Here is a 12,819-nt window from a genome sequence, read left to right on the forward strand (position 1 = left end):
CAGATCCTCAGGTGGAAGAAGGTCCCTGCTACCTTCTGCCCAAAATTAAGGCACCAAGGAGTTATTGGCAATACATTAACTGGCAGGCAGCAGGCAGGCAGTTGCAGAGCCCCCAAAGCTTTGTGTGCCCCACTGACATTGGTGTTGCACATGATGGTGAGTTGCCTTTCCCAGGCATGTCTTTCAAAGGTGTTGTGCAAGGCTGTCATCCTGAACAGCCATACCCCTCATCCTGCTCTTTGCCTTCCAAGCCGTTGTCCTTGTCTCAGCCCCACAAACAGCCCCTCTGTCCGTGGGTGATGATAATGGTGGTGATGGGCACACGAGGCTCCTTCAGCTGCTCCCCACAGACCTCCTGGGGGCACCTCCACTCTGATTTCACTCCATTTCACATTCTTCTGTCCATGGCATATAAGGTGCCCCCCCACACCCACACACCCTGTAGTGAATACTAGGTGCAGTCATCATGAATGAGGTAATTTTATTTATATATTTATTTAAAATATTTCTAACCTGCCCTTCTACCCTACAATCAGGCACTCAGGGCGGCTTACAATAAAATCACACAGATATGCATAATAAAATTATACACAATAAAAACACAAAACATTACAGTAAATTAAAATAAAGTACAATTAAAATACCTAAAATACAATATGACTATATATACAGACATACAGACATGTATATATGCATAGCTATATGGGAGAGTGATGGTAAAAGGACTCAAAAGATAACATGTAAATGAAGATAAAAAATTTTTTTAAAAAGCGTAAAAACAGTGTCAGGCTCACCCATCAGTTCTTCCCAATGGTACTCGGGAACAAGATAGTTTTCACAAGTTTCCGGAAAACCATCAGGGAGGCAGCAAAACAGGCTTCTTGAGGCAGGGAATTCCAAAGCCTGGGAGCCACAATTGAAAAGGCTCTCTCCCACATGCCTGTCAGTCTAACATCTTTCATTCCAGGCACGCAGAGGAGACCAGAGGCAGAAGATCTTAAATCCAGGGCAGGAACATATGGACGTAAATGGTCCCTCAGGTACACTGGTCCAAGGTCATTTACAGCTTTAAAGGTCAAAACCAGCACTTTGAATTGGCCCAGGGAAGAAATTGGGAGCTAATGGCGTCGATAAAGCGCAGGGGTCATATATGCTCCCTGCGCCGTGCTCCAGTTAACATTCTGGCTGCTCCAGATGACCTCTCCCAGTGGTTTCATACAAATGTTAAAGAGCATGGGAGACAGAATGGAACCCTGTGGTACCCCATAGGCCAATGGCCAGGGGGTCAAGCAGTAGTCTCCCAGCGCCGCTTTCTGGGTCCTGTCCATCAGGTAGGAACGGAGCCACTGTAAAACAGTGCCTCTTAGACCCATCCCAGCAAGACGGCTCAGAAGGATACCATGACTGATGGTATCAAAGGCCGCCAAGAGGTTCAGCAGCGCCAACGGATGCACTCCCCCTGTCTGATGCCCACCATAGGTCATCAAGCAGAGCGACCAGGGCAGTCTCTGTCCCATGACCAGGCCTGAAGCCCGATTGAAAAGGGTCTAGATAATCCAATTCATCCAGGAAGCAGCCACCACCCTCTCTATCACGTTGCCAAGAAAGGGAAGATTAGAGACTGGTCAAAAGTTGTTAAGATCCGCAGGATCTAACGAAGGCTTTTTTAACAACGGTCTAATCACAGCCTCCTTCAACAAAGTTGGCATAGAACCTTCCCTTAGGGAACTGTTAATCATATATGCCAGCCAGCCAGCCACGCCCAATCTGGCAGATTCAATTAGCCAGGATGGGCAAGGGTCAAGTGAGCAGGGAGTGGCCCTCATTTCTCCCAGAGTCCTGTCCACATCCTCAGGCTTTACAAGCTGAAAAGTATTCGTAGAAAGGCGACCAGAGGAAGCCTCAGAGACATCTGGCACAACTGTAGTTAATGAGGAGTCTAAGTCAGTCTGGATGCGAGCAATTTTATCTGCAAAGTGCCTTGCAAACATGTCACAACAAGCGACTGAGGGCTCAGAGTCTCATGTAGGGCCCGAGCCCAAAAGACCCCGGACCACCCGGAAAAGCATCACTGGACGACACTGAGCAGACGCAATGGTGGCAGAGAAATGAACTTTCTTTGCTGCCATCACCGCCACATGATAGGCTCAAAAATGAGCTCTAGCCTGTGTTCGGTCAGAAACAGACTGAGTTTATCTCTATCATTGCTGTAGCCGTTGTCCCTGCCATTTCATCAGGCCCAAAGTTCGAGTAAACCAAGGTGTATTACGGGCCTTCCTGGTGGGAGAGGGGGCTTTGGAGCAATAGTGTCCACTGCCCGGGTCACCTCTGTATTCCAGAGATTGACCAGGGCTTCGGCAGTAGCGCCAGCCATGTTGGGAACACGCCTCAGAGCATTCAGGAAACCATCTGGGTCCATAAGTCTCCGGGGGCGGGCCATCTTAGTCGGCCCTTCACCCCTGCAAAGGTTACCGAGGGCACAAAGTCTGAACCTGATCAGGTGGTGATCTGTCCATGGCAACAGAGTCACTAAGAACCCCTCAACCCTCAGATCACCTTCTTCCTGTCCCAAACAAAACACAAGATCATGTGTGTGTCCTGCCACATGCATTCAGAGATATTAGAGGCAGCCCCATGGTTGTCGACAACCATGAAGTCCTGAGTCGGACCTATGAGTCTAGCCCCGGCATGTATGTTGAAATCACCCAAAACAATCAGCCTGGGGGACTCCAACACCAATGCCGAGACCAGCTCCACCAGCTCAGGGAGGGAGACTGTTGGGCAGCAGGGTGGGCGGTACACCAACAGGGTCCCAACTCTGTCTCCCTGACCCAATGCCATGCACACACACTCAAAACCAAAGGTGTTAGGGACAGGGTACCTGACAGGGGAGAACGTTAGCATCGTCCTTTGGGGCTAGTACACCTCCTTCTTTTATTATTTTAACAAAATGCATATGCCACAACTTAATTGTAATAAAACCTCTCATTGGTTTATAAGAAATATTAAAATTATCAAGTTAAAAAGAAGTAATTAAAAACATTTAAAATTAAAATGAACACTAAACTAAAACATGTCAACATATCTCTGGATGGGTTTGCCTAAACAGAAATGTTTTAAGCATTTGACCGCCGGCAGAGGTGCCCATCGCCCTGCAGGCCTCTGCTGTGGCCCCCCACAAAGACGAGGAGCAAGTCCTCCAGTCTGACGTTGCCGTTCCTTCCCAGCCATGACGCAGGAGCAGCAGCATCTCTCTGTACGCTGCTTTGCCACCCTGCACTAGCGTTGCGCTTAGCTGCTCATGCAGGTCACCCCCTTCCCCAAAATATGTGTGCTTGACTGTTTTCTAACAGGAAGCCACCTACATGGCCTAGCTAGGGGTATTTTGTTTTATTTTTATTTATTATTGCATATGTATCCCTCCTAGGGATGGGTGCGAATTTCGACAGTTCACATTTCAAGCCGAATGTACTAAATGAGAACGAAAGGCCAGCCATCCTTCAGAATCCGCACTTATGTGGATTTTGTGATACAGTTCAGTGTCGACAGCACTGAGCGACATGGACCAATGGGGAAGGACTCAGGTGAAAGCAGCTTCCTGAGACCAGAGAGCTGGTGCAAAGGGATTGCCCCCTCCTGTCCAGCAGCGTTCCCTGCTCTCCCCTCAGAAGGCGGGGGCACCTTGACCGCCGGCAGTCTGCTCTCTGAGCTCAGACATTTCCCTCACTTCTCTCAGGGACTGGATTCTTCCCACGTACCCAGACTTCTGCTCCTGTTCTTCTGCCTCGATGAGCAGGTCGATGTACTCTGGGGTGGAGAGCGGCTTGGGCTTCAAGGCAATTTCCTGCAGACGCTGGAGGCCTTGAGACGATCTCTGGATGAGTCCCAGTAAGGCTTCTTTCCCCTCATCATATTCCTGGCTCAGATGTTGAAGCATCTTCTCTTCTGTCATCGCCTCTGCAGAAGCATGTGGATAGCTTTGGTTCAGCTCGCTGTAGAACTTTTCCTCTTTGACGGTTTTGTATTCCAGCCAATACTTCTGGCAGAAGTGCACATTCCAGGCACACCTCCCGGGGCAAAACCTGCATTTCCCGGTCAGCTGATCTATAGCCTGACATGTCCGCTTGTCTTCCTCATCAGGACACTGACAGGGATAGTGGCAGGTGAAGAGGCATCCTTGGCAGCTGGTTCTGGATGCCCTAGAACCAAAGCTGTTGGGATGCATGGGCACAACTTTTTCTATCACAAATTTAAAGTCTTTGTTGGCGGCCATTTGCTTCCTGTGCTGACCCAGAGCTTCCTGGGTCTTTCTCAGAGCTTCCAGCCTCACCAATCCAGCCTGGATTTGGAGCTGCAGCCCTCCCACAGCCATTTCCAGCACTTTCCACTCTCTGAGGACTTTCTTTGTCAAAACTAAGCTTTTTGTTTCCAGGTTGTTTAATGAGTCAAAAAAGAGCTCCATGCTACTAGTGCCCTGTGTCCAGAATGTTTCATCAAAATTTGGGGTGCCTCCATGCTCCGCAAGATTGCTAGCAAACAGTGCTGAATTATTGAACTTGAAGTGCACGGGGCTGCCTCTGGCATCTTTCGCGCATGGCACATCTGCTTCCTTAATGGCCTCTAGGACAGGGGGGGTCTGCCTATCCACAAATGTGACCAGGACTTGGATGTTGTCCTTTATATCTTTCCCAAAAATGTAGGAAACAAAATCAAAAATGTATTTCTGGGCACAAGTCACATGATCAAAGGAGGCCCGAGTCACAAAGCAGACCACATCAATATGGTCAGTGCATCCTGAAGTGCATAAAAATTTGATGATCTGCATTATTAACCATTTGCCCTGCCCTACGCCTGGTCTTTCTCCAAATCCCGGAGTGTCAATGATCATGAGAGAATAAGGGACTTGGAAACCCTCTTGATAATTCACCACGTAAGCAGTCACTTCAGATGTTTGGCTTTCTTCTCGCCTTTGGTTTGTAACTTCTTGAACAAGTTTGAATCGGAAATTGTCTTGCCATCGCACACCCAGGATGTAGTTGATCATCCCGTTAATGAGGGTGGTTTTCCCAGACCCTGAAGCACCCATCACCATGATGACTTTGGTGGGCTTTTCCACGTTCTCTTCTCCTAGCTGGTATGTTGGGCAGGATGCTGAAGCATCTGATGTGGCCTTTTGCAAAGGAAGAGCGTACACCGCTGGCTGCCCATTTTCTACCAGGGTGCTTTTCTGGAGGTATTGATGCGCTGGTCTGTTTTCCCTTTCCTCTTCCTCTGTTGATGTTGCAACCGCCACTTCCTCACTGGGAGCACTCAGAGCTCCATCCGCACACACTGCTGAGACTCGGAATCTGTAGGGCGTTTGAGGCTTCAGCCCGTCAAAGTGACAGACAGTTGCCGTCTTCCCTGTCCTTTTCTCATTCCATTTGTCTTTGCCCTCGTGACTTTCCTTTCCAGCCTCCTCTCTGTACTCCACTGCGTACTCCTTTATAACAGCTCCCTCTCCAATGACACCAGGAATCTTCCAGGTAACACGGATGTCAGAAGAGCTCACAGTAAGCATTTGGGGTTTCCCAGGTGGATCAGTGGGAAGCGTCTTCACAACTTCGCTCTCTCTGCTTCTGAGACTGAAACCTACTTTGCTCCTGACAGCATGGCGGAACTTGTAGTTAGTATTGGGGAGTAGGTCTCTCATTAGATATATCTCCTCACTCTTCTTTATATCCAAAGCTGTCCAGTTCTCCTGCTCTAAGATCCTGTACTCAACCCAATAGCCCAATATATTGTCAGACGTTGGCTCAAACAAGAACTGCACACCGTCATGTCTGATTTCACCAATCTGGAGAGGAAGAGGTGTGGAGGGTGGTTCAAAGTTGCGGCTAACCAGTTTCCCATCTTCATACAGGTAAATGGACACTCCAGGATTGTCCTCATCTGGGGCTGAGGAGATGATGAACTGAGTCTTCCCATTTTTCTTATTGAATTTGGCAAAGCCTGAGAAAGACTTTATACATTCCCGGGCCTTATCAAATACCCTATCATCCTCAAACCACTGCTGTGATTTTGGTTTCTCATAAGCAGAAGTGGTATATTCTGGATCAGATGTTTTTTTAATCCATTCTTCCAAATCTTGTAGATACGGCTCCTCTTTTTTTAAGGATGTGAATGTAAAAGACACAAGAAATTTAAACTTCTGATAAAACAACACTTCTTTGAGCTTATTTTTATAAGGGATGATGTCTACATTGTCTACCGAAGTACAGCACCAGTTCACAAAATCCATCTCTGCACTCTTTCCCCGCAAAAATTCGGTGAGATATGCCGGACTGAATGGCGACTGCTCTTCCCTGGTCAAAATGTCTCTCAAGACGGCTTCTTCTTGCCTGCCTCCTCTAATGGCTGGCAGAATTCCTGCCAGTTGATCTTGGAATATCTCTCTGTGTTGCTTGCACAGACTTTGGAAATGCTTAATTTTCTTGCTCATCACAGGGAAACGTGATCCACTCGTCCCCACCAGGTCTTGGCACTGCATTTCACAGTCTTTCAGTTGCTCCACAGCAGCCTCAGCTCTGGTAATGAGGCCCACGCTGATCTCTCGGACCAGCTGCGGTGCCCTGTGGTCCAGCTTGGCCAGAGGATACAGCCACACCTTCACCGGCACCGCCTTCTCTCCATTCTCGCCCAGGAGTTTGGGGAAGTTGGAATAGATCTTCATAACATCAGAATCAGTAATTGGGTTGTTCTCAAGAGTAATGTCACCATAAAATGTGCACCTGAAGTTTTCTGTGTTAGTTTTCTCTTTCCTTAGGACAGTGGCACATCCATCTCCACCCTTTGACTCTTCAGACAATGTTTGGACAGTGGCTCTCAACTCTTTCTCTATTTCTTCCTTATTCTCCGATGAAGCTACCTCTCGGTCAAACACAAAGAAGGCCTGAGCACCGTAGAGCACAGCAGTGACCACATGGGTGGCTTCAGCCTGTTCAAATACTTCTGGGTAGGCAATGTTCTGAGGTCCTAAATGGCTCATGGTCAGCTCCCTAAAGTGTGTGGTGATGGAGTAGTGGAGGACAACGCGAACTTGGTTTTTGGATTTCTTCCTGTCCTTTAAGTATCTAGCAGATCCGTTCAAGTCAACCTTCCCTGCTAATAAACTTGTCTTAAGCGGCAAAGTGAGGCTAAGAGCAGAGGCCAAGTTGTCATAGTTGTCGGATGCAAGTATTTGGCATTCTGTCTTGGGCTGAGGTTGCACACGCACGTCTTTCTGTAAAGTCTCATAGTCCCAAAGAGTAATTCCTGCAAAAGTCACCAGCAGTTCATCAGTACTGATTGACGGACTAGGGACAGCCTTGGCCAACCTGGTGCCCTCCAGAAGTTTTGAACGGCAACGCCCATCAAATCCAGCATCATATGGCCATTCTGGCTGGTGTTGCTGGAAATTATAGTGCAAAATATTTGGAGGGCTCCAGATTGGTGACAGCTGGATAAGGATTACATTCTTAAACTCCACAATCCACAATCAAGCTTTTCTACCCTGGGCTCCTTCTGGGATGAAGGGCAGGATATACATTCAATAAATAAATAAATAAATAAATAAATAATCCCCCTTGCCTCCCTCCCCACCTGTCACTGCCTGTCTTCTGTAACATCATACCTGATGAAGAGTTCTGGAGAACTCAAAAGCTTGCCAGACTTTGGTGACATTTTGCTTGGTCCCAGTAAAGGTATTGCCCAACTGTGGCTTAGTTTGTTCTTGTTCTGATGGACCAACATTAGGATAATATTCTGATATGAGAGAGAATTTATTAGGGCACACTGTTAGGACTCCTTGCTTTGCTGGGACTGGACGAGGGGCACTGCGTGATGCTTGCTGTAGGCCTTTACTAAATGAGGTAAATCTTAGTAGGGCACAATGGAGGTCCATGAGGGCAAATGGGGCACTGCCCCCAACCTCATTCTGCCCCCCAACCTAGCCCCCACCTGCCTGCCTCCTTGCTTTCTCTGCCAGTCACCTTCCTCCTTCTCCGTAGTCTCAGTGTTGCCCCTTGTAGAACTCAGCAGGGAGGAGAATGGGGGACAAACCTAGAATGAGCTGGCTTTGCCTGCCCTTGGCTCTCTGGCTCCACCTGCTGTTAGCCTCCCAGTCTCCTGCCATACCATTTCCAAGGGGGAGGTTGGGAGACTGCTACTCTCCCCCATGATGAGTAATGGCTAGCAGGGAACTGCAAGGGTCCATGTTTACCCTTATTGTCTGTGCCTGTGACACGTGAGATATACATTTGCAGGACCCACCTTATTCCTGTGCTGAGAAAGGTCAATGACTGTATGAGGGTGCTTTTATGGTATGGTACATTTACTTTCTTTTAATAATGTTGTACGTCGCTTGGAGACCTTTGGGCAGCAAGCGACTAATAAATCTAAATTGTTGTTGTTGTTGTTCCTGTGACTGAAATTTCTTTTAAATGGTTTTTAATATTGCAATTTAAATTCTGTAATCCGCCCTGGGACCTTACGGTGAACGGCAAGTATGAAATTGAAATACTAATACTAATAATACTAACAACACCACTAATACTAATACTAATATTAATAATACCAACAACAACAACAACAACAACAATAATAATAATTTGACACCCACAAAACCTCTAGCCCCCCCCCCCCCTTGGTGATGGTGAGGAGCTTGAGCAGGCCCATTTTATCAGCAGCACGTGGAAACGATTCTCAGTTTTCTTCTGCCTTGTAACTTTTCTTTCTTTTTTGCCTGCCCTCTTGATGTTGCTGGAGGACACCCCACCCCACCCCACCCCTGACCATTTCCCACCCTGGCTGCTCAGAACCTTCAGGACTGACAGGAGCGGGAGGACCCCAAGAACATTTGGGGAGCCCAACGGAGAAGGAGGAAGAACTGGTGACTCTCTGTGGCCTGACATACCTGGGATGAGGGTGTCGCTGCGCCAGTCATACAGCATCCCCAGCCGCAGAGGGCGGCTCAGGGCTGGCAAGGGCAAACTGTTTTCTTTAGGGACCGGAATGGCCATCCTCTCCGCTCCGCCCTAGAGGAGACCAAGAATACCATTCGTTTGTGTGCAGCAGATAAGATGGTTCTGCAGAAGATATCATCTTCGAAGCAAATGAATCAATGTGTGTGTGTACATCAATCCATTTGGAAAAGATACCCAAGGCAGGGGTATTTTTTCATTTTGAAAAGAGAGGGTGGGAAGAGAGCGGGGGAAAAGGAAAGATATTAAAGGCAAGGACCGCACCGTCTCCCTAGTGGTTAGGGGTGGTCTTTAAAGTACCACAAGACTTGGTTCTTTGGTAAAAATGACAACAGTAAACCCAGTGGGTGTGGGTGTGTGAGAGAGAAAGACTCACTCCAGTTCAACCTTCTACAAACCTGTCCCCCTCCAGATGTTTTAGACTACAACATCAGCCCCAGCCAGCACAGCTGCATGATGCTGGATCTGTTGGGAGGTGTAGGCCTATTTTTTCCTTTTCTCTCTTTATGGCTGTAGGTGATGTCCAGAGACTCCAGACTGAGCTCTTGTCAGCACCAGGATTCATGGGGGCCCATGGATGGTGCTGACAATGGGCCCCCCGCTCATCCAGGGCGCCCACCAACTGCCCACGCCATGTGCTTTCTCTGCTGACAATGCTTTAATAATAAATTCCATAGACCTGCTGTCCGGGGCATTCCATTTTAGGTAACTTCAAAGGGTGGGGAGCCACCATGGACGAGAGTGGAGCTTGGCTCTGGGCCAAAAGCAGCCCCCCTGCCAGCTGCTGAAAAGCATCCAGGGGCCCAGTGGAGAGGGTGGCAAATGGCACCGTGTGGTTGGCTCACACCACTGACAGGCCCTTCCTAATCCCCTGAGGTTCTTGGCCAGGGCCTCACCTATCTGGGCACTGCTTCTGGGCCTGGCTTTCATGATGTCACTGCAGGGTCTTGAGTTGCTCAGAATCCTTGTCAGCAGCTCAAGGAATCAGACAGAACATAGGAAGGGCCTGGCTACTGGATCAGGCCAGAGGGGCCCCATCTAGTCTAGCATCCTGCTCTTACTATGGCCAACCAGCAGGACCTGAGTGCAACAGCAACTGGTATTCAGTCGCGACTCCCACCAACCAGTACTCTGAGGCACACTGCCTCCAGCAGGGGGGGTAGGGTATAGCCATTGTGCTGGTGGCTGGTGGCCATGGATAGCTTTATGCGCCATCAGAAGCTTATTATAATGTTAACAGAACAATTCAAACATGTTTCACTCAGAAGAGTTTTTAAAAGCCATTTGAGACTTAGATCTCACTAACAGCATTGAGGTTTGGATCCCATGGCTCTAAATCCTATGCAACCTTATTTGGGGCTTGTTCCACAGAGGTCAGACAGACTTACTCCCAGGTGAACCTGCGCTGGATCGTGCTGTGTGAGGGAACAGGAGATGGTGGGAGAGAAAGCCCTGCTGTGAGCTCCGGAGGTGGCTCTTCTCTTATTGTTTCTTCGCCTTGCATGGAAATCAGATTAAGAATACCACATCCTGCCAGTGAGATCTGAAAACAAGGCACATCATTTCCTGGGGCATAAAAGAACACAGTTCTGTGCTCTCTCACTAAAATAAAGGGGATTTTTTTTTTCATTTTGGGTCCCCGTTTGCTTGCAAGTTTCCAATGTGCTTTTCAAATAATAACAATGATGTTCTCCTGGCATCACCTTCTAGATAACAGTCTGAAATGCTCCTTAAAAACGCCCTGCTGATATACAGAGAGACCTCCTCCTTTCTTCCTTTATTAAGGTATTTCTACTCTTCCACCTCTCTGATTCGAAGGAGATGCTGAAAGTCATAACAATCTAAAACAATCTTTCCCCAACCTGGTGCCCTCCAGACATTTTGGACTGCAATTCCCATAAGCCCCAGCTGACATAGCCATGGGGATTATAGCCCCATATCACTGGAGGGCACTGGGGAGTGGAAACGGCGAAGGCTGATCCAAAGGGTTAACTTCGGGAGGCAAAGCAATCCTAAGAGGGGCCAGGGACGGATCCTCCACAGCACCTGTGGCCCTGTTGGCTGGGCCCTGAAGGGGGGCAGATGCTCTGTCTCTTTCGGTGTGTCAGCTTCAGGATGGTGCAGTAGAAGGACCCAGACTGAGCTCCTCTCCAGGAGCTGGACCAGGTCAGGACCAGCAGATCCACGGCCACCAGGTCCCTTTCATTTATTTCATTTATATATTTATTTTTTAAGTTTATAACCTGACCTTCCTCCCAGAAGGAGCCCAGGGCAGCAAACAAAACACCAGAACACTTTAAAACATCTTAAAAACAGTCTTTAAAATATATTAAAACAAAACATCTTTAAAAACATATTATAACAAAACATCTTTTAAAACATCTTTTTGAAAAAGCTTTAAAAATATCTTAAACAGCAGTTCTAACACAGACACATACTGGGATAAGGTCTCTGCTTAAAAGGCTTGTTGAAAGAGGAAGATCCCACTTCAGTGCCTGACAATGGGAATGCTGCCAATTGGGGTATCCTTCCTTCCACCTTCCGGCACCTGCCGGGGTTGGTGGTCTGTGGCAGCAGATTCCCCCCTGTCACCAGAGACTGGAAGAGACCAGCAGGTATGTGTGTGTAGGGGGAGGATGCCTGCTAAATCCTAACCCCTTCGAGCACACTGACCTGATCAGGGGTTAGGATTGCAGCCCAGGCAATTAGAAGGAGTCAGGGAGGACCCAGAGCACATCAAGCAAGAAATCAAATGATAAAACAAATAATGAAAATAAATAAATAAATCAGCAAGTGAGTGTGGCAACAGCAACTGTGTCCTCTGGGTGGGAGACGTGTCCGTGCCCAGGAAAAAATACCTTTAGCCTGGGACCACCTGGCATTCAAGGGGCTCGTCGCCACACAAACCATTTGGGGGACAGCCAGGGGCCCACACATTGTTGTTAGGATGGGAGGGTGGGTTCCTCTTCAGGAAGACAGAGGATTTGGCCTGAAGACCTGCTTGTAGATTCTGTTTTGATTCCCTTTTAAAAACCACACGTTACGCATGCAATTTCAAAATGACCCTCCCTGATCAGATTTCTGAGGGAAACCTGAGAATTTTGAGGCTCTCAGCCCAGGATTCCAGCTGAGCACCTGGGCATCAGTGAATTATTTATCCAAGTTATGGAGGGGGGAGTCTGGGAGGGAGGGAGGGTGTAAAGGAAGCACAAGAAGGCAGTGCTCCGGATTTGTTTCTGCAAAATTACAGCACCTGCAACCCAATTGTAGCAACAGACGAAAAGCCAGGAATGCCGTTTGTCCTGAACAGGAAAGTAACAGAAACATTGTCCCAGGTTTGCACACAAGCAAAAAAAAAAATTCATCTCAGACATAAAGTTATTCTTTGCCACAAACCTCACCTAGAGACCAGATTCCTCCATGTGGTGGCTTCACTTTAAAAAGACTGTTCTGGTAGGGAAATTCTTACGTGAAAGTTTTCCACCTGAAATGGGCTGCTTTTCAAACAAAACTGAACAAGACCTTCACATCCTCCTCCGACTGCATTTCCTTTGGGGGATTTTGGTTTGCACCTATAGCGAGTTAACTGGCAGCCTGTTCGCTGACATGCACACACACAATTTGAAGAGCCTCATCAGATGACAGGAAATCTGGTTTTTGTGCTCAAGTGTAGATTTTGCTGTAGCCTCAAAGGAGCACCAGGTGACCAAGGGTGGGCCTCCTCCTTTGTTTGTTTGTTTGTTGTATCTGCATCCCACTCTTCAACCAGCAAGGTTCCCAGAGGGGCTTATGTACAATAAATTAAAACAAGCCAGTCCCT

At 47.9% G+C, this 12,819-nt stretch overlaps 1 protein-coding gene across 2 annotated transcripts; it reads right to left on the reverse strand.

The window, feature by feature from the left end:
- Nucleotides 1–701: 701 nt before the first annotated feature.
- Nucleotides 702–12,528, reverse strand: LOC133365466 (uncharacterized). 2 transcript variants are annotated; one of them, XM_061587399.1, is made up of 4 exons: nt 12,401–12,528; nt 10,388–10,542; nt 8,933–9,053; nt 702–7,293 (listed from the first exon to the last, which is right to left on the reverse strand). In XM_061587399.1, the coding sequence occupies exons 3-4, from the start codon at nt 9,036–9,038 to the stop codon at nt 3,665–3,667; spliced, it is 3,735 nt and encodes a 1,244-aa protein (XP_061443383.1). In that variant the 5' UTR covers nt 9,039–9,053; nt 10,388–10,542; nt 12,401–12,528; the 3' UTR covers nt 702–3,664. The 2 variants fall into 2 exon arrangements, with proteins under 2 accessions (XP_061443383.1, XP_061443382.1); XM_061587398.1 differs by lacking the exon at nt 10,388–10,542.
- Nucleotides 12,529–12,819: the final 291 nt, after the last annotated feature.

The sequence above is a fragment of the Rhineura floridana genome, chromosome 10, assembly GCF_030035675.1.
Source record: "Rhineura floridana isolate rRhiFlo1 chromosome 10, rRhiFlo1.hap2, whole genome shotgun sequence".
In the NCBI taxonomy this organism is placed as follows: domain Eukaryota; kingdom Metazoa; phylum Chordata; class Lepidosauria; order Squamata; family Rhineuridae; genus Rhineura; species Rhineura floridana.

Excerpts from the sequence above, each read along its gene's own strand:
- LOC133365466 (XM_061587398.1), bottom strand. The coding sequence starts at position 9,038 with ATGGCCATTCCGGTCCCTAAAGAAAACAGTTTGCCCTTGCCAGCCCTG. Across the intron at positions 7,294-8,932 it reads CAGCGACACCCTCATCCCAG|GAATTACTCTTTGGGACTAT; the intron begins GTATGTCAGGCC and ends TGACTTTTGCAG.